The 26252-nt window shown below is 41.1% G+C and overlaps 1 protein-coding gene across 6 annotated transcripts in view; it reads left to right on the top strand.

The window, feature by feature from the left end:
- Nucleotides 1–12: 12 nt before the first annotated feature.
- kaznb (kazrin, periplakin interacting protein b) overlaps nucleotides 13–26252 on the top strand; it is a 102104-nt gene continuing 75864 nt past the window's right edge. Inside the window, exons 1-6 of one of the 6 annotated variants that reach the window (XM_086039605.1) lie at nucleotides 13–94; nucleotides 1860–2024; nucleotides 4258–4370; nucleotides 6162–6252; nucleotides 6352–6438; nucleotides 21284–21447. In XM_086039605.1, coding sequence (XP_085895731.1) covers nucleotides 6357–6438; nucleotides 21284–21447 — 246 coding nt within the window. In that variant the 5' untranslated portion in view covers nucleotides 13–94; nucleotides 1860–2024; nucleotides 4258–4370; nucleotides 6162–6252; nucleotides 6352–6356. Of the gene's footprint in view, nucleotides 95–180; nucleotides 261–1053; nucleotides 1545–1679; nucleotides 2025–4257; nucleotides 4371–6114; nucleotides 6253–6351; nucleotides 6439–21283; nucleotides 21448–26252 lie in introns of those variants that run through there. The other 5 variants (XM_086039607.1, XM_086039606.1, XM_086039608.1 and 2 more) reach the window with 5 other exon arrangements.

The raw sequence follows: 26252 nt of genomic DNA, 5'->3' as shown, positions 1-26252 counted from the left end.
GGAAGTTGTCTCCGAAAGCACTTATCCTAGTGACCAGGAGATGGCGACAGCGATCTTAGAAACGTCAACAGGAAGACTGGATTACTGACCCGAGGTATGATATCGAACTTGTCAATATGTATGTACAATACACTAGTCTGTGTACAATTGTCAAACGGTAGTAGTCATCTGAATTCAGGCAAATTAACTTAACGTATTCTCATCGATCGAATACATTCAAGATTATCTCAGGGCAGGGCACATTTCAACCACTTCTACAAGTAAGGCAGAAGTTCTTACTTTAGGTTGTTTGATTGTCACTCCAAAATATTGTTCCATGCAACCCTGGCGTGTAAAACAAGTGATTAAACAAAGCACTTCCACTAGCTAACTGCTATCATACAGTAAAAGGCAGACATATAACCAAAATTAACACCGATGTTACGGTAAATAAACCTTTAAACAGCATGCGGGTAGCAGTCCAGGGTGTTGTATAATTATCTTCTTCTGTAATAACTATTAACGAGGACACGGGAAAGGACAACACATCTGCGTTTAAATGTGAAGCTATCGTCAGAATGCTAAACGGCTGCGATGTGCGTGCATTGTAACCATGGCAACAGCCAGCGGTGAACAAGAGGTGGACAGGTTTTTCGCTTGGTTGATCGCTTTTCTTTTGAGTGGGCGTCAAAACCCGGGTTTGTCATGATTTTCAGAAGGCTAACTAAACCTTTTCGTCGCTAACAGAAGCAGATTCGGTCTGGCAGGAGTTTAAGACTAACGTTTGGTCATTAAATATTGGGTTTGGAAGCAGATACTAAAAATGTAAAAACGTCCAAATTCGTTTTTCAAAACGAAACGGGAAGTTAAAAGAATACTTCTTTTGTCAGTATCAAAAGGATCGCACCAATATTTGTGATTTTATGGACATGACCATTTTCTTCTCCATAGGTGCGCACTCAAAGAGCAAAACGCTTCATGTCCATACAATAGTGAGGCGATTTGTTTTGATATTTGAAGAGATTTATGTGGGCACAGGTTGAGATGTACACATGAATTTTGGTGGCGATTGGTCGTCGTTTTTTCCCTTTAATCTTTTTCATGCACACTCTGGTAAATTTGGTTTGGAGGTTGTAACGAGTGGTGGTGAGCTGAGGGGATAAGTCTTGGACGGGTACTGTTGGGTAGCCGCAGGAGCAAAGACTTCTTGATACCACGCGTTACTTAAGAGCACAGCGGTCGGGTAGTTCATGTCACAAAAGGTACGTTGAAGTGAAGTTCAGGCAAAAAGAAATGACTGATCTACATAATAAACCAAAGAGGCGCCGCCGTGTGGCGAGACACCGTACTACAATAACTGACTGTTACAAGGTGGTGGTGTTTGGGGCCAGGGATGGGTGTGTTGGATGAGCGGTGGTGTATATTCCGATGACACGTAATACTAGAATTTTTTTTGTTCAACAAACTGTTCACCATAATCCAATAAGTACACATACAAAATCCGAATTTTCTCCGCCAAGATGGTCGAGTGGTATAAGAAGTAGCTTGGTGGTCCGGCGACCCGGGTAAAAAACACACGCTTTCATACATGTACAAATGTTTGACTAATTATTTCAGCATGTGCTGACCAGGGGACCTTCTGTAATCTAAAGGTGTTAAATCCATGTCCAGTAAGTAAAAGCCCTGCCGCCACAGGTGCTTCCACTCAAGCGGCTTCTGGGAAGCTCGTTTACCTGCCGCTTGAGTGGAAGCACCTGCGGCTACAGACAACCTGTGTTGGGGGGTTTACTTTCCGGACCTGGATTTGACACTTGAATCAGATGGGACCGTGCACTCAATGGCAACACTTGGATCATTGTCAACTTTAATGTTTGCTGCAGTATCGCTCCAGGAAGAAGCACCAGCCAAGATTCTGGATGAAACTGAAGTAGGACTCTCCAGCAGCATCCTTTCCAAACTTCCGCTTTTTGTCCCCCCCCCCCTCTTTTTCTGCAGTCATACCAGAGCTTCATTGAGAGCTGTGGAACAAGATGGTGGTGTATAAAGTGAGTATTTTTTTTTTCTCAGCAGTATATTTATGTTCCTTCCGTGACTCCGGCCGAACAAGGATAGAACGGTAGGCCTAATTGGCCCCATTGGCCTAATTAAGGAGAGGCGTTATTCATGGAGTCACTTATTTCCCAATTTCTCCTAAATGAATGGATAAAATAGAAAATGGCAATTCTTCATTTTCCGAATCAAAAAATATATAAAATGAACTTGTTAGTGAAAACATGGCCATCCTGGCCCAACCAGCCCTTTTTCAATGCTCATTCATGAGACAGAAATTCAGAATACCGGCTTTTATCGAGATGTTTGACAACTCATGACAGAGGACCTTTTTGTTTGAAGCCATCCACTTTTCAAGTGAGCAAAAGTATTTAAACATACATTTTTGAATTAACTTGAAAGTGAACAACATTTAATAATCGGCGGCGTAAGCTTTTATTTGCAATAACTGCATCTAGCCTGTGATGCATTGACTTCACCACACTGTTGCACTCTCCATTTGAAATGCTCTTTCAAAGCCTTCAGTGCAGCCAGTTTGTTTCTGGGTGTTTCTCCCTTCAGTCTCCTCTTCAGGAGGTAAAATGCAGACTCTACAGGGTTGAGGTCCGGTGATTGACTTGGCCAGTCCAAGATCTTCCAGTTTGCATGCTCAAGCTGTTCCCGATTTAGTTTGGATGCATTTTCTGTAAATTGCCAGACAAACTGGTTTAGCAGATTTTGACATTTATCCTGCTGCTATCATAATGAGTTACAGCAGCCTTGTGAGCCCAATCCATGACATCACCGCCACCATGCTTCACAGATGAGCTTGTGTGTTTGGATCATAATCAGATTCTCTCTTTCTCCGTATTTTGGCCTTGACATCGCTTTGGTAGAGGTTAATCTTGTTCTCATCAGTCCATCAAACTTTGTTCCAAAACTTTTGTGGCTCATCTCTGGGCTTCTTTGCTTAATCCAATCTGGCCTTTGCGATTTCTTTTTACTGATGTGTGGTTTGCTTCTTGTGGCATGGTGTATATGTAGTTCTTATTTCAAAGCCTCATTTTGATGATGTAGCTCATGATGGTCGCAGCAGAATGAATTCTCAAGTCTACAAAAAACATTTTGTCTGGCAATTTACAGAAAATGTATCCAAACTAACCGGGATGAGCTTCATCATGCAGCAAGACAATGACCCCGGACACACTGCCATCACAACAAATGGACATTATCAGGGGGGAAAACTTCAAGGCCTTGGACTGGCCAAGTCAATCACCGGTTCTTTAGCCAATAGAGTCTCCTGAAGACTAGGAGACTGAAGGAAAGAAACTGGAGAACAAAAACTAAAAGAGGCCGCAGTGAAGGCCTGGAAAAGCGTTTCAAATGAAGAATGCAACAGTCTGGTGAAGTCAACGGGGCTTGATGCAGGCTTGATGCAGTCATTGCAAGTAAGGGTTACACCAACAAATATTACGTTATTCACTTTTAAGTTCAGTCTGTTCCAATAATTTTGCTTACTTAAAGTGGGTGGCTTCAAACAAAGGGTGCTGTGTCCTGAGTTATCTTGATGTAAATACCATCAAATAAAACAGTAGAATTGTGAACTTTTCTTCAGTAGCTCTCTAATCACAGAGGGAAAAAAAAAATTAAAAAAAAAAAAAACAGAAATAATTATTCAGAAAAACAGAAAGAAATACTCATAAAATAGAAAAAAATATATTTAAAAAAAACAGAAAACAATTACTCTGAAAAACAGGAAAATAATTCCATAAAACACAAAAAAAAATAAATAAAAAAAAAACAAAGGCCAAAAAAACATTTCTCAGAAAAACAGGATTTTTTTTTTTCATGTGAATGCAATACGCTTCCGTAAGTATACATGAAAACAAAGAAAATGACCTTGGCGTTCTAAAACCTTTGGAAGGGACTGTACATCGCTGGCATAGATAACTACACAACGATACATTATTTGTATTAAATTGTCAGACCAGTTATGTGAGACTGGGTAATTTCCCTGATCATCTCTCACAAGGCACTAAATGTGCTGCGTTCAGCGGTGGTGGATCGCTTGATTTTACAGTATGTGCTAGTCCTGTGACGATGCACTTTGTGGCTGTAGTTTCTGTTGCACCAGGTGTGTGCGTGCGTGCGTGCGTGCGTGTTGCCTGTGCTGTCAAATGATGAAATACTTTTCTTTGCGGCATACCGCTGTGCTCTTAACTCGTTTCTTGAAAATGCAATTCCGTGCAGCTGGCCACCCGGTTCGACTCTGCAATATTGCAACCGGAATTAAAATGGCAAAGAGTAGAAGCTTGAGCATCATCATCCACCCCACCTCCACTACAACTAGAAAAGGGAATGTGGTAAGTTGGCCTGAGGTTGCCATGCCAACCGCATCCCCATCTAACAGAGCCTCGGAGGCCTGCGAGAGTATTTTATATTGATGTAATTTGATGCCAGCATGTGCTCTTTGATCTCCTCGGGCTGTGCACGGCGTGGGATTTGTTTTGACTCATTACCCAATTTTCACTACATACTTTAAGTAATTCGTCAGTTTCTTCTCAGACCTTTTCTCCACTTCATCATCCTCTTTTTTTAATCTTTTTTATTTTCTTCCCTGTCCTCATCACAGGGCAGAGATTAACCTCTCTAGGTTCCCGGCTGGGCCGAGCATTGAGATGGATGGGGGGGGGATTTGCATGAAATGGAATGCAAGTGGGAGGAAGTGAGCTCTAGGTGTGTAGATGAAGTAGAGGCGGAAATGATGTACAGTAGATCAAAAGAATTGCCACAGCGCCTCTGTATGAAATATAAAACATACTCAGAGGAAATTACCATCCCTAGCTGCCAGATTGCGCTTAAAAATGACATCAAACAGCATTTTAAGAACTTCACAATTAAATTACAAAACACATTTTTTTTAAACATTCACATTGTTTCAAAATATTTAGAAATATTACATTTGCAATTGAATCACTGATCCGTATGAAATGTAAAACAAATGATACTTGGAGGAAATTAACATCCCCAGCTGCCAGCTTGTGCTTAAAACACTAAGAAAATGACATCAAAAGCAGTACTGTAACCCGTATTAATTCCACAATTGAACGATTGCTCTGTATTAAATACAAACCACATTTTAGAAACGTCCCCAATCATGCCATGCCCATCAAAGTATGCACTCGTGCCCCCGACAACAGAAAATTTGGAATACTTTACAAATACTAACAACTGTGGTGACACACGTTACCCCAAACACAATAAAAAGCCATTAGTGGTGTAATAAAAAAAAAAAAAAAGAGCAGACAAGACAAGTTCAATAGAAATAAATGAATTGGCGCATCGTGGTTAACGGGTCCTTGTTGTGATTGCGAAGCATTATACATCACTTTTTACCAAAACAGGCCTAATCAAATGTACCTAACCTATTTTCACTCGTTTTTGTTGAAAAAAACTTGCTGCAAGGCGCCTGCGTAGGCGCCATGCAGCGTTGAAGTGTCTAAGGGAGTTTGATGAGTTGCTCAAGCTACTTTCTACACATTGTAAACAATTACACACCACATGGGGACTAACCATAAAGTACCGATTTGTAAAATATATACAGGGAGACTCCCCCCCCCTCAAAAAAAACGGGCCCCAACTTTCAATAGACATCATTTCTTAAATTAAAAAAAAAAAAAAAAATCTTTACGGAATCGAGTGCAACGTGAGGTATAACTAGCGAATTGTGTTTAGAACATCACGTTAAACATCTTTTCTACTTCAGAAATCCATTTCAAATTTCCAATTCCAAAGGCCTGTTTTTTTTTTGTTTTTTTTTCACCCAATCCAGCTCTGTATTAAATATAAATCTACATTAAAAAGAAAAACAATTCCCACGCTGAGAGAGCAGACAAACACAATGATGACTGTAATGTGATAGCTGGTTGTTTACACACAAATGTGAAACTTCATTCTGTGTCCGTATGAAATAATCATGTAGAAACACATTTTCGACACCATCCTTGAGCACGCCGCCTGAAGCGTCACTGCCTTCCTCCTACAAGAACATACTTTCCCACTGACACCACCTTCCCCGGCCCCTCCCTTTGCCCGCAACTCACCCAGCCAACCCTTCTCCCCATCCTTCCTCCCCCCCTCCCTCATCTGCACAGCGAGCACTTCTTGCTCACATCGCTGCGAGCTAGCGGGGCTGCGTCTGCTCCCTCCACGGCAGCGGGTAGGAAGCGGACGTTGTTTTTCAAGGTAAGCCCCCTTCCTTCCTTTTCTTCCCTTCTTCCTTCCGTCCTTCTCCCCTCCCGCTGTGACGCCCCCCCCCCCCCCCCCCTCTTGTACCCACCGCAGCCGCCATGGAGGATGCGCTCACCTGCTGCAGCCAGGACGCCACCTTCTCTCAGGTGTTCGGACGCCAGGGACAGCTGATGCAAGCCAGTGAGTTGACGTCCCTTTCGCTGTAACCTACGTTGGGTTTGACGCGGCCAGCCCTGAAATGGGGATACAGAGGACCAAAACGTTTTAACTTCACAATCGCTCGTAGTGTAATGTCGGATCATGTTTTCATACATTTTGCACGGCCCTCAAAGGACTTTATAAATTGTTCCCCATCGCTGCTTGACTGCACGCAAGTCCACCCGCCAACCTTCCTGTTCGGTTCATTTAGTTCATGCAACAGATTCCTCTCAACCGTCACTGATGCTAAAGGAAGCTAGAAGGAGGAGGCGATGACATTTTTAAGGAGTTGATTTAACACGATACTGTACATGTGTCTATGAGTGAAAGGTGTTTAATCGTGTGCCTGTGATGGTACCAACGCTCAAAAAGGAGACATTTTGCCATCTTGTTATTTGATGTTTGTGACATGCATCGGTCAAAATGGCACACGTGTCACCTTTTAAACGGCATAGCAGCAGTTTTTCGGGGGTGAACGAGCCGCGGCTCAATTGGGTTGAGCAATAATTGAATTCAAATCAATGTTTCAATGTGGTAGAATGCAATTTTCTAATAGCAAAGACTAATTTGAAAGAAGAAAAAAAAAGGGCTCCATTTCGGTCAGTTTGTAGGCATATTTTTATGTTTATTTACCGTTTACGTGAAAAGTTGAAGTGATAAAACCACAGAATTATTTGCGTGTTTGACTTCATGACTAATGTTTACGCCACATTTGATCGGTAGAATTTTTTTGAAGCTCTCATAGAGAACGCTTGAAAGACTGCAAAGTGTTTAGTAAGTTAACAACTCTAATTGAAGTAGCTAACTAAATTGTTGTGAGCGTGAATACTGACAAAAACCACAAGATGTTACTTTGGCACGAGGCAGATGAATAAAACTCACCATGTGGGTTTCGGATCTCTGTGGCTTGTGTTTGAATTGCATGAGGGAGATTGTCCAGGTGAGACAATGGCAGAAGAATTTGTCAAGCAAGTGAGGAGCAGACCCAGAAATATGAGCAGCGTTTTAATTTATTTTATGAAACCACAAAAACAGAGCGTGATGGTCTTGCTACAAAGAGAGGAAGTAGGGCGAGATTAAAAGTGAGTGTTTGGATATTTTGAGAGGCTGGCTCACCCTCATTCACTGACTGCACCTGGTGCGCAGTGTACATATTTAACTGTTTCATCCACACGTACATATACAATTTTAAATATGGTTACCAAATATAACAAATAGTTGCGGCGGGTTTTAGAGCGCCTCATTGTTTGCCATGAGTGCACGCATGGCATGTAGATGGGGGAGTGAAGAGGAGGGAAAATGGTCAGACTTAACAGCCAGTGTGGGGATAGAAGCTGGCGCGGCCGCTTTGGAGCACCTCATTGCCCTGGCATGGAAAAGCCCCGCAACAACTTAGCGGAACATATTCCAGCCACCGGCGGCTTTAAGCAGTTACTATATATTTTCATGTTTCGGACATGTGTGGACATACGAAAGAGACTCGATGAACTAGCATCTGTATTTCCGGGACTAGTAGTGGTATTTGATTGACAGTTGAGCAGAACTTGGTTTCCTCACATTCAGCGGACACACCCACAATTGTGACAGCACAATGTGACAACTTAAAGACACATTTTTTCTCTACGGGCAACTCATCCAAAATGTGGTTGGTTGTGTAATTTCACAATTGAGAGGTGGGCAGGCATTTCAGCGATCTAACTATTTGTAGGAAAGCCACGAAAAAGTCAATTTTCCACGTTGTGCACCACTCGGGCATGGATCCCCTCCGCATGTTTTATCCCCACATCAGCAGTTTGACGCGGAGTCCACATCCCACGACGAGCGCATCATATTCATAATGCAGCTATATGAGGAGGTACACAGGAAACTGCTGCAGAGGCTGAATTATTGACAAGTGGAGGCGATCAAGGTTTTCGGGAGCAACCTTGAAAGGCTTCACTTGAGAGACGTTATTGTAATGTCATGGTCAAAGAACAGTCGGTGTAAGCAGCCAAGAGGAGGAATTGCCTCTTGGGTGAAATTCTCAGCTGTTGAATATGAGGACTTTATGATGCATCCGTTACAGTTACTGCCAGAGAGGCGTCCGCGAGGAGGTTCAAAGCCGGAGCGTCGTCACTATTTTGAGATTTCACACGCCGTATGCTCCCTGGACACTTCATTAGGTACACCTACGCGACTGGAATGACGCATTACTCATTAAATGTTGACGATATTATATCTGTTATCTTCATGCGTTTTAACCTAGTGGTGACCGGATGTTTAGTTTTTGCAACCATAAAAAAAAAAAAAGCATTTTTGACTCATTCCATTGGCTTGGTCGGCGTGCATTTCTCCTTCCTTGATGGTCTGACTGTGTGTCATTTGTTGAGCACTTATTATTTTGACCTTTGTAGCTAATCGTTGTCATTATGGCAGCACGGTTACCTAGTGGTTAGCACATCTGCCTCGCAGTTGAGCGTCTGAGTTTGGAACTCAGGCCCTCTTGTGTGAAGTTTGCAAAGTCCCCCTTTGTCCTAGTTCAAATATCCTAATGGCGAAAGCTTGTGTCCACACGCTGCTCAGCTTTATTTACTGCCTAATCCAATCAGCCGCACTGAGTACGTGTCACTTGTTTGCATCGTGTACAAACGTTCTGACTTATGAGGTATTTAAAGACTCCAATTTGCATGAGCTCCCCGACTTCCTTGCTCGCGGCGAGACGCATGCATCTTCATTAGCTCCCCACCGACAACTCCATCAGGGCGGTCAATAAAGCTATAGGAGTCGGCTGACGGCGGGAGTTCAGTGTTTGTGCTCACTTGCAATAGTGCAACACGTTTTTTTGTGTGGGATCCTCCTAATAGTTTTTGTCAAATATTTGGTACGAGGCAGCTAATTTACTAGTTTTATAAATAATTAAAACACTTGTTTTTTTTCTCAAATCCTACTATCTCCATAGCAAGATAACAAGTTTTTTTTGTGTGTAATTCTGCTAACTAGCTAGGTATACCCACCCAACTTTCGGGTGACTAGTTTGGTGCGATGTTACTAACTAGTTTTACTTTTTCTGCATCCTTTCTGCAAGTGGACTCGCAAAATATTTTTATTAACTCGACCAAGTCCAACTATGTTTTTAATTCCTGAAAATCAACGACCTCCTTCAAAAGAAACTTGAAATTAAGTTTTACAGATGATTGTCTTTGCACACACTTTTAAAGCAAACGGTTGCATGCCATCTCTGAAGCGTGTTCAGCATAATGACATTTCTCAAATGTTGTGGTCATGAAAACAGTATTTTTCTCTCTTAAGGGTTGACTCATTTGGACTTGGACTTTGTGGACTCACACTTGACTTGGACTCTGACCTTTGTGACCCGGACTTGACTTGGACTCGGACTTGACTTGGACTCAGACCTTTGTGACCTGGACTGGAGTTGGACTTGGACCTTTGTGACTTGAACTTGACTTGGATTCGATAAAGGTGGACTTGACTACAACCATGCCAGTAACTACTTTTTGTTATATCCTACTAGCTCACTACGACCTAACTAACTACCTAATAACACATTTCTGCGTAGCTAAGTAATTTTTGTGTAGATTTATATGCTAGGCTTTGTCTAGCTAGGTAGCTAACTATTTTTTGTGTAACCTTACTAGCCAAATACTTATTGCGGAACTATTTTTACGCAATTGTACTAACCAGCCAGTTAGCTGACCATTATGTTTATCACTCGTCACAATACATTGTGTGTAATCGCCCTATTTTTTTTCACTTTTATTCTTTTAAAGACCTCTTACCATGTTATTTAGGACATGTTTTAAATTGAAACGTGGGTAGGTGAGTGCACCCATTTCAAGTAACTGCACATTAGCCGCATATACTTGTGTGTTCACCTACAGTGAATACGTTCCCTCAGATTTAACGCCCTCACATCTCCAACACTCGAAAGCGGCCGAATATGCTCATTGCTGCATCAACTCAGCACACGCTGCTTGAGAGCTTTTGAGGGGGTGCAGCTTTTGCAGAATAGCTCAACATGTACAACAGGAATCCAGTCCTGGACATGAACAGAGAAAACGGTGAAAAGCTGTTGATATTATAATATGTGGGGTGAATTTATACGCCAGGGCAGCGGTTTCCAGCGTGTTTGCTGTCACAGCTGCGTTTTCTGCATCATTGAGTCGTGTGGCGGAATGTCTGCTGACTCCACATATCTGCCTCCTAGTGCCCACTCGCTGCTTTAAACTCCTCACCCGCTCACTTCACCCGCTATCATGCAGCTGCATTGCCGGCCAGCATGGTCTCACCACAATTAAGTACCAAAAGGGATGCATTATTAATAGAAATCTTGCGGGACTAACTTGGAAAAAGCCTCGAGGCCATTAATGCTGGGCTTTGCTATGAAAGGTTATTATGAGAAAGAATTCAAATCATTCAAAGAATAAAGTTGTAATATTACCACACGGAAAAAAAAAAAGTTTCATTTTTCAAGAATGAAGTCATATATTATGAGAACTACGTTGCAATTGTACGATAAAAAGTTGCAATTTTACAATAGTTGTTTTTGGTTAGTACTCTTTACTTTACTTTTGATGGTCGTATTATTAGAAGTAGGTGATGACTTTATGAAAATAAAGAGGTATTATGAGGAATAAACATTTTATCAGAATTGTTTTATGAAATCAATTGCCATTTTAGGACAGTTTTAATATTGCGACAAAATGTCTTTATTTTACGAGAATGTTGTCACAATATTAAGTCTGAATATTTAGAGGAAAATTGTGTTATGAGAATCAAAGAAACAAAACAAATGAATTTTACACAAAAGATTTTTTATAATACATTTGTATTATGCATAAGATGTTGTTTTACATGAGAATAGTAGAAATTGTTATATTACCAGAAATGTTCACAAGAATCTAATTGTATTGTTAGTAGAAAAACGTGATAAAGTATTAAAAATATTCCAAAAACCTCTTTCCAAAAATCATTGGTACAAGTTGGAATTTTATGAGAAGAAATTCATTAAATAATCAATTGTGTTATGAGAGAAGTTGTTTTTTTTATAACAAGAATAAACATTGTGAAATTATTTTCAATTTTTACGAGTCAACTGTTAGAAGAATAACATTCTGATATTGGAAAAAAATATTTTACAGGAAACAAGTCTGAATTTTACAAGGGCAGTCATACTTTTTTCCTGCTTAATTTTACACATTTTTTCACATTGTTTACAACATTATGACTGTATTATCGTCACTTCATGCCATTTTATACGTGACTTTTATTGAAATTTCCCCTAGAAATCGCTGTGTAATCGTACCAGGACACACGATTACAAGTTGCGTCCAACTTTAGCGGCGTACTTCTTGCGGCTGTTCGCCGAGAAGCTCGGCATGAGCGTAATGGCGTGGCGTCGCACGTCCTGATTGTTGTGCAGTGGCGTGATGCCGAGCGAGCGCCTTCCCGAGGAGAAGTCTTGTCGGCTCCCTCCTCGCCGCCCGTATAAATATGCATCAGTCGCCCCTGTGGTGATGAAATGTAGCTCATTCTCTTGGGTGCTCCTTTTTAACATGCAAGGCACACTCGCTCGCATGGTGAACGCCTCAACGTTCCGAACACAAAGTATGCGTCTTTTACACCAAGTATGGCACGTATATACCGGGTGTTTGGTATGTCTGTGTTACTAGATGTTACCTTATATCCCAATGACTATTGAAGAGATGAAAACCCAACTTGTATTTCCTGAAAGCTATTAATCCAAAGTTTTTGTTGCAAACATGTGAACACAAAAATTCAAAAAATAAAATGAAATGAAATGGCTAACCCAGCGCTGGGGCCAAAAGGGACAGTGCCACTGCTGGGTTATTTGTAACCCATCGCTTTGGGTTGAGGATTTGACCCTGCACGTTGGGTCACGACTTTGATCCAACAAGGGGTAAAATCTACCCACATCGATTAGTAGGTTACAACTACCAAGAAATCGGTCACTGGGTTACAAGGTTATTATAGTTACTAAAAACGAATGAAATAACTACAACTAAAATTGAAGAAAAAAAACATTTTCATTAACGAAATGAAATAAAAATGAAAATGCTTTTTTAACAAAAGAAAAACTAACTGAAACTACATCTTACGTTATAAAACTAAAACTAATGGTAATTATAGCAAAAATGCCCTTCATTATTTTCTTTGTCAATTTATATAAATGAGGTTTGGGGTTTAATTTAAATAGTATTTATCGGTTTTGCTGTAATTTATTACACAATACTTAATGAAGTTTTTTTCTTGAACTCGGCTAATACAACACAAAATAAAAAAATGGAACTGATAGTAATACTAAAACTAATGAAAATTAAAAAAACAAAACATTTTCAACAAAATAAACAAACTTGCTGTAAAAAAATAATAAAACAAATTTTAAAAAAGTCAGAGTGAAATAAAACCGAACTACCATGAAAAACCCAAAACGATTACAAAGTGTAACCCTGCCGGGTCATCGTCTAGCTCTGGTTAAAAACAATACTAAAGTTTTTGTTAAAATTGCTTCCACTTCAGTACACACCAAAACTGTGTCCAAATTCAGCTCTTCAGACTGCCCAAATCCTCTCTTTGACCCAATCTACTTGGTCAAAATAATTAACTCAACCTTGGCAAAAGTAACCCAATCTGCTCCAAATCCTCAGCCATGCAGGGAGTGGGTTAGGAAAAACATTTTTGTCGGTGTGTAGAAGTTCCAAGAACAAAGTGCAGTCAGTTTTTAAAAGTGGAAGAGCTAATGAGCCTTCTAGGCCCAAGTGTGTGTGTGTGTGTGATTGTGTGCGTGCGTGTGTGTGTGTGTGTGTGTGGGCGTGCAGTTGTCAGACTAGAAGTTGATGTAATTGAAGTGGCTGGATGAGCAGCGCGTTGAATCCGACTAAGCCGCAGTTGAAAGGAGAACGCTCACTGCGGAACATGACGAAAAGATTTCATCATGTCTGTGACATTTGTGGGTACTTTTCACCTTGTTTGACCTTGCGTCGTGCATCTGCACTTAGTGTCTTGTCTGTCACATCACCTCAGGCGTCAAGGGGGAACTAGTTAGATCTGGGTGATTTGGCCTTAAAATAAAATCTCAAAAAGAAATGATTTCTAATATCAATATTTTTTTATCCGCCACTGCTTATAGAAAAAGCAAATGACAAAACAAATTCTCTTTATTTTCCCTTCTGAGATTTGCTTTATTCCTCCTGATGCCAAATAAGCTTAGAACCATTTTTCCCCTCAGTACCCTCCACAAAAATCACAGCAATACAGTGGTACCTAAAAAATATATATATATATATAATTCTAATAATCTTTTCCCATTGAAGTGAATGGAAATGCCTTTGTATTCCATTTCAGCCTCTCAAAAAGACAGCAGCAAAATGACAAACTTTTATAAGGTAAGACAAATTAGCACTCTATAGTATTGTACAGTATACTGTATATTGTGTTGCTCCTTCTGTGTGCTCCTTGGCCACTAAGAGGCAGTATAATATATTCATAATGATTACACAAAAAAGACAATCACAACAGCTCAGCCAACTATTAGTCTGGCATATGCCTGTAAGTCATATTGTCTGTCTACATTTATTGCTGCACCATTTGTGTTAAAATATTTAAAGGGTTGTAACTACTGCAACATTAATACTAGTTTTGTTAGACCGTATGTTTTTCTTTGTTTTTTTAATTGTATGCTTGCATTAAGCTAGCTAAGCAAAGTAGTTAAGCATTCCTCTTGGAAAAAGTGGCCTGTTTGCAAAAAACATGTAAAGTATGTACATTTTACATATTCATCAGTTTCACCTCAAAGAATGAACTGTCAGGTTGCATGGCTGCGCAACTTCACCAGCGCTCTAACTTTCTAAGGCAAACCGACCTCGGCAAAATATTTGCGGCTTGGAAGCACATAATTCGGGTAATTAAAGTCCCTTCTTGCTTTTTCCTTTTCCTTCAAATAATTGCTAGAGGTGTCAGAAAAGTCGCCAAATACAGCGACCAAATCGACAATTTGGCAATGCTGACTGCGCTTTTGTTGTAACCATGCTGTTAGTGAAAGCAGTGCACGTCCACCGAGGTGCGCTTTGAACTACAGACGCTGGCTCCAGCTCCCCGCAACTCTCAACAGGATAAGTGCTGCAAAAAGCAGATGGATGGAAATCATGTGGCAACACAAAAAGAGCAATGATTTAATGTGAGCGGCATGAAAATGTTGTCGGGCCGACGCGCCTTTTGAACTCGCTGCTTTGTTGAGTTGCGTACAGGCGTGTTATTGAGCGACGGCGCAAACTGCAGTCTGAACTCAACCTGAATTGTCTACCGATAAGACACGTGAGCATTAAAGCAGGATCTTTTTTTTTTTTTCTACTTTAAAAGCGGCTTATATAATGTAAAATTGATGTACATTAGAGGTTGAATGACAACATTTTTCCCAGTCAACTATACTGTGATGAAAGTTGAGTCAAAGTCTATTATTCACTGACATCACACTATAATTAGGACTTGACTACTGCATTAGCAGAGGTTACTGATTGACTACGGCATGTTCTGACTTGCCTACAAATTCAGCTTAAGACATCAGGGAAGTGTTATTGTGGGAAAAAAATACAGATGTCTCTGTTGATTTAAAGAGAAAAGTCAACCCAAACATATTTTTTTTCAAGAATATGTTCTATTCAGACAATGCATTCCAATTAATATTGCGTTTGTGAAATAAGAGTTAATCTACAGGCTTTTAGCCATCTCGGCGAGCGGCCATTTTGTCCCTTCTGTCGACTGAAAATGACATCACAGTTGCTCAGGCCTCAGGTAACGACCACTCACGACTCATCTGTTTGTTGAAGCTGAGCCATGATTGGTCGTTATCTGAGCCGTTCCCTGAGATGGCTAAAAACCGGGTGGATTTTGCTGCTTAACTCATATTTCATATTAATCATATTGCCTTGTTTCAACTAGTGGGCCTGCATAGAACATATTCCTGAAAATAAAATATGTTTTGGGTTGACTTCCCTTTAACTGCTTGACAAATGTTACAACTGAATATATTGAACATGGCAACCTTCATCGGATTGCTTTTAGCATGTTTCTTTAACTAAAGCGTAAGGATCCATTCATGCGTCCATCAATTTTCCTCAGCCTCTGTCCAAGTCTGGCTTAGGGGTCAGCAGACTTTCCTTAGCTGCCACCCCCTCTAGCTCCACTGGGGGATGCCACAGTTGCTGATGTTACTATGCATGCAGGTCATGCTTCATCAACCAATGTCAATTATTTCTATCATTCCACATCCGATTTAAAGGGGGAGATGATGAATTCAATTGCTTGGGAGGTGCATGGAAGCCGGTGAGCAACTCTGGCTAGACCGAGTACCATGCACTTGGGCCTATCAATAGGCCCAGGGGTATCAATTAAATATCCGTCCATCCATCTTCTGTACTGCTTAATCCTATGCAAGGTCTTTGTTAGCTGGAGCCTATCACAGCTGACTTGAGGCGAAAGGCAAACTTCACCCTGGGCTGATCACCAGTCAATCACAGAGGCCATAGAAAGACATTTCCACTCAGTCACTGAGTGGGAACTGAAACCGGGCTGCCTGCACCCAAGTCAGGTGAATAAACCGCAACACCGCCAGTGACCCAGTCAGTCATTTTCCGTTTTAATAAATTGATTCCTGGCAAAATGAGGGAAAAGCATTACGTCATGTGAAAGTGTCTGTAAGTGACCAGATGGGGGCAGCGTTGCCTCTTCTGCAACTCCGAGCTGCACCCTCCAGCACTATCCCCCAAAGGCTCCATGTCACTTTTTCTGTGATTTATCACACCTAAAAGGCTACACAAGGAAAGTTTTAATCTACTGCAGAGAACCTTTGTGGTATGTGGGAATACACTCTGTCTGTGTGTTTGTTTATATCTGCAAGCAATTAACTGCTGTTTCCATATCAACTGAAGCAGCGAAACCTTGCAGAAATGATTTGGCTTCATTATGAAAGGATTACCAGAGTACGAGTGAGCCGTGTCTTATTTAAAATTCACATTTGCTATTCATACATTTGGAGAATCTCGTAACGTTATCCACTAGGGGTTTCCCTCCCCCCACCCGTGCGCGGTTTCTGACTTGCCTTGCACATATTACATTTAATGAGCAGCAGAAAGCTGACCACAACTTTTGAGTGTCAAAGTATGGACATAAGTAATGGGGCACAGGACATTCCAGTTACAGGAAGCGGAAATGGAAGAAAAATATGGAGCTTCTGTTCTAGGTCATTCATTCAGTTATCTGTTAGGGTTAAAAGTCAAGTTCATCCATTGCAAACTCCCCTGATAGATTAATTGAAAGATTACGATTTTTTTTTTTTTGCATTATGCTGCTAACTAGCTAGGCAGGAAATTATCCTTTGCATTTTACATTTTTTTAGGCATAATCCTATCTTGTTAGTTTACTAGTAAATACTTTTGTGTAATCTTAAAACCAAACTAGTTTTTGCATAACTAATGTTTTTTGCGTATTCTGCTGACTAGCCTGGTTGCTGCTTACCTTTTTGCGGCACTGATGCCTTTTTTGTGTACCATAATGTTGCTATCATTTTTTTGTGTCATCCTGCAAACTGAGGAGCTAACTAAAATTGTTTTTGCATAATCAGCCAGTAATTGTGTAATCTTATTCGCTATGTATACAAACATCCATTTTGTCATCTTTATGAGATTCTCTTGCGGGCATTTTTTGTTCATTACTGAGTATTTGTTGTGCGTCCTGCTAACCCGTTTTGTACTGATTTCCGTGTTTTTGGCCATGACATCATCTGGCGGAAAGTATCGGCACTTGTTGTATGCGCCTTCATCGGCAGCCTGCTTGCAACAGCTCTGTTACTTTCTCCCTGCCTTTTCTCCCCCCTTTTTGTATCGTGCTGGGCTGCTTTGCACCATTAGAGACTTTTGACCGTAGTTTTTTACTGAGCATAGAATATCGGGACATCAGAGAGAGAGGGAGGGGGAGAGGGTGGAAAGAAAGAGAGGGTGAGGGAGTGGGAAAGAGAAAAAGAGAAAGACGGGGAGAGGGGGAGACCGGGAGAGAGAGAGGGAGGGAGGGGAGGGGAGAGGGCGAAGAGAGAAAGAGGGGAGAGAAATAGAGGGTGACAGAGAGGGAAAGAGAGAAAGACAGAGAGAGGGGGAGGACAAGGGGGGAGAGGTTGGAGACAGAGAGGGGAGAGAATGAAAGAGGGAGAGTGCGAGAGAGAGGGAGGGGGAGAGGGTGGAGAGAGAGAGAGAGAGAGAGACGGTGAGAGAGAGAGGGAAAGATGGGGAGAGAAAGAGGTGGAGGAATGGGCGAGAGAGACGGGGGAAGACAGAGAGAGGAGAATTGAACCAATTGTTTCGTGTGTGTGTGTTACTCTCCAAGGGAGGAACTATTGCTATTAGAAAACAGCAGTTGTTTTACATTCAAACTCATTTTTGAAAATTATATTTTATGTTTTTGATACGTTTTTTTTTTTCATGCATTGTCATCTTGCTTATGAACATCAGTAAAATGTGTAGTAACATTGATCAAGGCTAAGACGCTGGTCGGCCACACATTTCCAGTGGATGCCTTCCAATATAAAATCCTTTTCAAAATAAACCTCTCGTATCAGATGTGCTCTTTTAAATCTACAAACAGAATTGGACACAATTGCTGGTACCCTTACGTTAAAGAAAAACCTACAGTGATGACCGGAATAACTTGAAACTGACATAAGTGACGTGCCCAATTACTCAAGCGGATTTGTTAAATCGGACCCACATGCTGATGGTGCCGCACAACAATGTGGCCGAGCACGCTGCAGGCTGTCACAAAGAGCCAACATTGCCCAGCTCTAATTGATACATTCAACCTCCCCACATTGAAAGTTCAAAAAAGTCCATCTTTTCGCGTGTGACAGTTCAAGGTGGTGTTATTGCTGTGATTGCGGTCCAGTGTGGACTCTTTTGGCCTCGCTAAAACTGCGCAGGGTATTTATTCTGGCACCATCATCTTGGAAATGAAGCCCAGCGCTCTGGTGTGCGATTGCCTCATATTGTTCATTCCCACTCTTCTGGACCTTTTGGCTCCAAATGGAGCTCTTGGAGCCTCGTCAAATTGCCTTGGCAGAGTCTGTTTGACATAGGGCCGATGGTGCCCCAAGCATACCGAGGCAAAAAGAGACTTTTTAAATGCGGCTTTATGTTGGACAGCATAATAGTGCGTGTTAAGGTCTTTCGCAAATACACTCCTCTGATCATACTTTGTTTTCATATATACATTCTATTGCTTCTTGCCGAGACGGGTATGGGCTCACATGCCTCATTAGAACTCATTGTTGATGTAGCTTTGCTCCCGTGGGTGTCTACAAAGAATGTAATGGGCTGTCCACATTTCACATGGAACGCCAGGCCAAGCGTACAGTATCTGTGCCTTTTTGCTCCAGGAATCCGTTTTGGTGTACGTTAAGGTAGTGTTTACCTACAATGACACAAATGGACTCACAGTACCCCTATTTCTGACACGGTTGGGTAAGTTATACCCAATCGTTTTCTGTATAGTACTTACTGCCGAAAAGACTCATCACCCAGTCTGACAATCCAACCAAAGTATATTGTATTGTTTTAAGAAGAGAACACGCCTTACTAAGGAGCCCTGCGGCATTTGCTCTTTGTTGTGTCCTACTCAAAAAGTGATGTCGAACGTACTTGATGACAGTTTCAGAAAGGGAATAGCGTCAGTTATCTATTTATTGGTTATCGCTATGCTTGATGTTTTTTTTGTTTGTTTTCTTTACTGTATAGTCATGTGTAGTGTGTAGTGAGTTTTGTCATGTTGTCCTCAACTTGCTAACAGTCCATGCATGTGATTCCCCTCTTCTCTGTGGTCCAATGTTGTTATTGACCTCAACCCTAATTGGTGTGGACTGAAATGATTGTTAGACCCTAACCACCAAACTATAACCCTAAACCTAATCCCCAAACTAGACCTCAAACGCTAAACCCAAACCCCTAAACCCAACCACCCCCTAATCCTAAATGCTGTTGAATGAAATTATAGTTTTGACTCTAACACTAACAACCTAACCTCCAAAACAAAACAAATCCCTGAACCCGACAACCCCCTAACACTAATACAATGGCCCTAACAGATGTGGGCAGAGATTGTTTGTTAGACCCAAAGCCCTAACCCAAACAATTCAACTGTCTGTAACCCTTACCTCACCCTAACACTAAATCCAAAACCCTAACCCTTACGTCATCCTTTCACTTAGAAGTGTGACAGGTTTGATCGCGAGATGATAAACTGAATCACAAGTGGAAAAGAAGAGGGTGTGTCCACTCACAGTTTGACAGTGCGTCCTCTTTTCCGCGGCCGCTTTGAATTTTTTCAGCATCTTTTCACGGCCACCCTCGCACACCTTGTAAACATTGAAGGCGAGATTGGAATTCAGTTGTCAGCCTCTTGTCATAAACATTTTATCCGCCTTTATCCTTGGCTGGTTTGATGCCTGCTAGCTGTGCCGCGCCCTCGTAAAAAGTCTTCACTGGAATACAAGACAAGGCTGGCAAGGAGTGCTTGTAAATCTTTCATGCTTCTGGTGGAAAGTTAACCTTGGCTGTTGTATATTGTGAATCTATAGCTGCTAATATACATTGTTGGCCCTTTTAATCTCTTTTTATTTTACAGCCCAAAAATATAGGGATTTAAACGGATCGGTAATAAACTGTTTTCTTTCATGTGTAACTGATTTTAAAACCCATCAGAGATCCTTTAAATATCCACACTCATTCATCCCCAGTGACAGATTTTGTCACCGTCCCCAAAACTGCTTTAGTAATATTGTATGTGAATACTTTTCCCACTTTAAATGAATGAATCTTTTTCAAACTACTTGCCTAAAATGTTACTTGCCTAGCTACTAGCCTGAAATATAACCATTTTTTTCCATACACAACATTATCAAATATGAGTAGAGATACCATCTTATCATTTTAGTAGGAGACATACATTTTCACTTTACACGGACTTGATATCATTAATTAATGATCAAGCCAAACATTAATTTTGATAAAGCTTTTGCAGGTACACTTAATCAGTGTGTAGCGTATGTTATTGTGTTCATTAACATGCAATGCACGCCTCCCTGCAGTGAAAACATTGTTCACAAGTTGTGGGATTACAACACAGCTTTATTCATGCAGATACCACTAGTGTATTGCTGCTGATTAATCCTGTAAAGCTCCCTCTTTTTTTTTCTTTTTTTTACTTCTTAATATGGTGAAACTTAAGTTTTTGCATCAAACACGCCCGGTCCAGCTCATTTCAATGAAGTCGTCGATTTAAAAAAAGTGATGTTATGTTAAAGTGCGGCATGTTTACTCGCTCTGACGATCTCGTGCTGACTTTGTGAATGTGTCCCCGCTCTGAGATGTGACTGCACTGAAAAGACAATTCTTACACAAAGTCTGACAGCACAAAAAGGCCAACTTTGCACAAACCCAGCGAGACAAAGCGGTACAAAATGGGGCTGAAACGGCCATTAACTGCAACAAGACGTAATGGCATTATTACGCCGGCGCTTCCCGGGAAGAATCATATCATATAATTGAGCGAATGTGGGTTTCTGTGTCTCGCTAATGGATTTATCCTAATGGTTCCCCTGTTGTCCAAAACAGGAGATTCATTCGCTGAGGAAGGATCACAGCGATTTCATTGGGAGGACTCTCGTTAGCCAGCGGACAAACCAAAAGCAAGAAAAGAAGACAAGAGAAGAAGAGAAGACGATTGCGCTGTAAATGAACTCTTTTTTTTTTCTGTGTTGTCTCTCACGCAGCCGTCCAGTCCCTCAACAGCCTCAACGACCAGATCGCTCAGTTCATGGTGAGCCGGCCGTGGAGCCTGAGTCATGACGAGCGCGACTTCCTGAGCGGGGAGCAGGAGGGGCATCCCTTGACCAAGTCCATGACCCTCATGAGACACCTGCTCATGGATGCGCAGGTAACAACATTTTCAGGTTTCCTTTCATTCATTTGATTTTTTTTTAAATCCAGTTTACTGTACCGATTGAGCTAATGCAATTTTATTTGTCATTTTATCAGTAGTAGTGTGATTATTCCAATCGGTCCTTGACGGATTTGACAAAAACAGAAGCCAAACTTCAGCACGACAAACTTTTTCAATTATCCTAAGGAGCAAATCTAAATTAGAATAATTTAAAAAAAAATGAATGCACTATCTTTGCACTAACATTTTCACAATTGTTTTGTTCATACATGATTAGTATTTTGTTGTCATTTTGTTGTAGACATGATTTTAAACAGAGAAAGTGGACCACTGATTTTCAATTCTTTTTCATAATCCTGCCACAACTTGACACCTCCAACACAGACACGTTCCCGTTTCATAGATATTCTTATCTTATTTTTTTTCTTTTTTAACATTTGTTCCTGTGGCAATTAAATTGTGTATTTTGCAAGTATGTAATATCTGTTTTTCATAATTATTCTTACCATTATTGCTTGCATTATTCTATTATTACCATTACCATTATGCATTTTCCTGAAAAGTTATTTGATCAAATATAGTTTGTAATCCTATAAAGCTTTAAAGTAATAAAAAAAATAATAATAATAAAATAAATGTATCAATATGACCCTTTCTCCTCTGGAGTGATAAGTCATCCTTATCACGTTCCTCCCATCTTTCCTTTTCCAATGCGTTCCCGTGTACTTTATGATGAATGTTAGCCGCTCGTCATTCTCCGACGCATTCATCCTCTTAGTCGTTGACTTGACTGCGCTCGCCTGAAGCTGAGGTCAAACGCGGTTAGCCTGCACTTTGCTACGCAGTTATTGAGGACTAAAGACTCGCCGGCTGATGGATGACGAGGAACTTTGGTGGCTGACGGAGCGATGATTTGTGTGTATGTTCTCTTCATCGCTTCCATTGAAAGTGGACAAGTTGGATGGCTCTGTCACAAAGATTTAAATAGTCTGCACACGACAAAAGTTGTCATTGGCGGGGAGGCTGGCTGTTGCTATGCCGACAGCCAACAAAGGTTGTTTACACTCACTTCCAAAAGAAACAAGTCTCGCGCGGGTGCTTAGCTCCTCAGGTCAAAGTCATTCTGAGGAATACCAATGTGTGTTCACACTGGAATGAGACCATTATATTGATAAGCATGCGGCCCTCGCTCTTTGCCACTTTTTGGAGTGGCACTACAGAAAATGATTGACATCATTTTCCGGGGGTTGCTTGAGTTGAGGCAGAGCAAGGCCGGAGCATGAAACTTGACAGTGACAGAGCATGTAAAGTAAATTCAGGATTTCTAAATACACATTTGCTGAAAACGTGCACACAGACTGAGAACTATTTGGTGCTCGGATGAGCGCGTGGCCGGCAGATCTGCGTGAGGGCGGTCTGCGTCGCCATGAGAGCGGTCACAGCCGACTTCAATCGTGGCCGATCAAAGTGGTTCATCTCATCCTTTTAATAGTGGCGCACAAGTCACGCACTACAATGGAATCTTAAAGTGGAAGTCAACTCAAACATATTTTTTTCAAGAATATGTTCTATGCAAGCCTACTAGTTGAAACAAGGGATTCTGATAAATATTAGGTTTGTGGAATAAGAGTTGATCCACCCGTTTTTAGCCATCTCTGGGGGCGGCCATTTGATCACTTCTGCCGATTGAAAATGACATCGCAACTGCTCAGGTAACGACCAATCACGGCTGACCTGTTTTTTTTTAAGCTGAGCCGTGACTGAGTTTTCATGTCACTTTCAGTCGACAGAAGTGAAAAAATGGCAGCCCCCAGAGATGGCTAAAAAATGGGTGGATTTTGCTGCTTAGCTCATATTCCACAAACGCAATATTAATCAGAATGCCGTGTTTCAACTAGTGAGCCTGCTGGGAACATATTCTTGAAAATAATATTTTTGGGTTGACTTTAAAAAGTTGATGTGCACCTCTGTGCTGTGAAGTGGGCACTTGGAGGGCTCAAAACATCGATCGAACAAAACAATCGATCAAAACATTTTCCCGGTAAAATCATACACCTTTTTTTACTCCGCCGTAGAAACTCAAGTCAGAGTTGAGCGGAATAATACATGGAGAAGCAGTTGATTTTAAAATCATGACAGACACTGTTTTATCGGTTAATGTTGTCAACATGAGGTAGGAGAAAGGAGCTAATTTAACAAGATGCAAGTCGCAGTCAAGTAAAAAAAAAAATCAATTAAATCATGGTTGATTTCACAATTCTAGCCAGCCTTTTTTTTTTTTTTTTTACATAAGTCACAAATGTATAAATGTCCTTTGAGAAGAGGACGCCTGGTCACTCACCTTTAATTGCTTAATTTGCGCTCATTTTCGAGTTTAACATGGGCTAAACTTTACAAAGTTGAAGCTCGCGATGACTGAGCCTTAATCTTACCAATGTAGTCATTTCAATTAAAAAAGCTGATAGATCCAGCTTAATTCATTATTGATCATGAAATAATTAAAGTTAGGGCATGAGTCTGAGCCAAAAGAAAAACAAAATAGATTGGGGAGACTAAATGATCAAGGGAGGTCTGAGACATCCGCAGGCTGTTTTGTGGGCACAATTATTCCGTTCAGTTCCTTCTGAAATGATGACAAAATGAATTACTTAGGAGATAAAGTGAAGAAAAAGAGAGTGTGGGATGAATGGAAAGGAAACATGCTCAAGTTATTACCCTAATTTTTCCTCGCTGCCGTTGAATCAAACCAATATTACTTTTTCCAGTCAATCAAATGTTGAATGCGACTTTTAATTTGAACACGTCCTGTGATGCCAAACTCTGACACTTCGGCTATAAATACCAGCTGCTTGATGCCGTTGAGTATGTTTATTGCAATGGGCGTGGCTGGGTTGCCATGGTGTTGCCACGGAAACCAGTTTGCTTGTCACAAGGCGGATCAGGATGATGTCTGGGCTCTCAGAGTGAGTCGAGATGATATAAAAGTGGCGGACATTTTGAGCGGATGCACCAAAAGCTTTTCTTTCTGACATTGAAAAAACATGGCAGGTGTGAAAAGCTAACGTTTAGGAGTCTATATTGTCAGTTAATCGGGTGATCTTAACTTTATATAGACCCCTGTTAGTCTTTAGGCATGCACCAATACCACTTTTTTTTTTTTTTCTTTTTTTTAAGATCGAATACAAGTGCTAGTACTTAAATTTGAGTACTCAACGATACCAAGTACCGGTACTTAAAGCGGAAGTCAACCCAAACATATTTTTTTAAGAATATGTTCTATGCAGGCCTACTAGTTCAAACGAGGAATTCTGATTAATATTGTGTTTGTGGAATATGAGTTAAGCAGCATAATCCACCTATTTTTAGCCATCTCAGGTGGCGGCCATTTTGTCACTTCTGTCCACTGAAAATGACATCACAACTGCTCGGGCTCAGATAACGACCAATCATAGCTCAGATTCAGAAAACAGACGAGGGGGAAAATGGGCACTGAACCAATGCTCTAGAGAATTGTGCTAAACTAGCTGATGACATATCTGACACTGCAGGTAAATAAATGTTTTGAACGAGCTCAACTCAATTGTGTTATATATAAATGTGTATTTTTATCAACACAGTAAATTGTTGTTTTGATAACCTGCCATTGTGTAGCCCTGGAATGTTGTTATAATTATGAAATAAAAAGTGAAAACTAACAAAAAAAAGCTTATTCAGTTATTTTAAAATGACATATGTACAATATATTAATGATAAGCCTTGCCCAGATGTGCAGCAAGTCTTCTATGGGGAGAGAGATCAGGAAGGCTGGCGACCTGTTTTTCGATGAAAAAAAGATAACAAATGGAAAGGGGAGGGGGAAAATGTCAACTCCCAAACTATGCTGCTTTAGGGGTTGGTGGGTGGGCACATTTTAGGATCTATAAAAAATGGTGGCGCTTCACCCTGGTAGCGTTCAGGTAGAGAAACTTGGCTTTGCTTTAAGACACATTTTAGTCGCTTCTCCAGTAACTCAAATGTGCGCATTGCAGAAATTAAAAAGTAACTTTTCGACATTAAAATTTAGTGTAGACCCTGAGACTTTGTGGCTGTCTTTTGTGGACTGAGTCAAGCCAGGAAAACATCTACCTCCTGTTGAGCTTTCACACTTCAGGGACTCTTACAGAGAGCATGCAACACCAAGTGGTCCAGTTGTTATTGTGCTGGTCGCCGCCTCCACTTGACAGAATTCTAAATAATTCACAAGAAGATTCATCCGCTGTGTTGGCAACGGGCACGAGGGGCGACATTGAATGAGACATGCCGGTTGGGTTTATCATTCCCACATGAAAACCTTCGCGGCTTCTCGTTTGGCTTTTAAAGCCTCTCGAAAAGCCAATGTTCGGATGAGCGTGGGATCAAAGATGGGATTGTTGTTATCAGAGCCCCTCCAGTTCCCTGTTGACCTCCGATTTGAATGCCTCCACATCTTGCGAGGGAGTGCAGCAAATAGAAATGACTTTTATCTGAAAACAATCACTGCAAGGCGTCACGCCGGGAAGGCATCGGGCCCCACGAGCTGCTCCACGCACCAACTTTGGTTTGACCTTGCACACGTGCAGCCTGTCGGCCATCCTGCTACTGCGCGGCAGAGAAGATTGTGGACTAATTTGATATTGCCTGACTAGCAAAGGTTGTCACTGCTGAGGTACCCTTGAGCAAGATACCTCATTTAAAGAGCCGATTCCCTGCAGTCATCCATTATATGCCACTTGTAACTTGATGTCATCGTAAACCCTGGACCCCGTGGATGGATATTATTG

This window comes from Filicampus tigris, chromosome 9 (assembly GCF_054856515.1).
Source record: "Filicampus tigris isolate MCC_2025a chromosome 9, RoL_Ftig_1.0, whole genome shotgun sequence".
In the NCBI taxonomy this organism is placed as follows: Eukaryota; Metazoa; Chordata; class Actinopteri; order Syngnathiformes; family Syngnathidae; genus Filicampus; species Filicampus tigris.
Note: the sequence above shows the minus strand (reverse complement) of the source record. Positions and strands in the feature narration are given on the sequence as shown.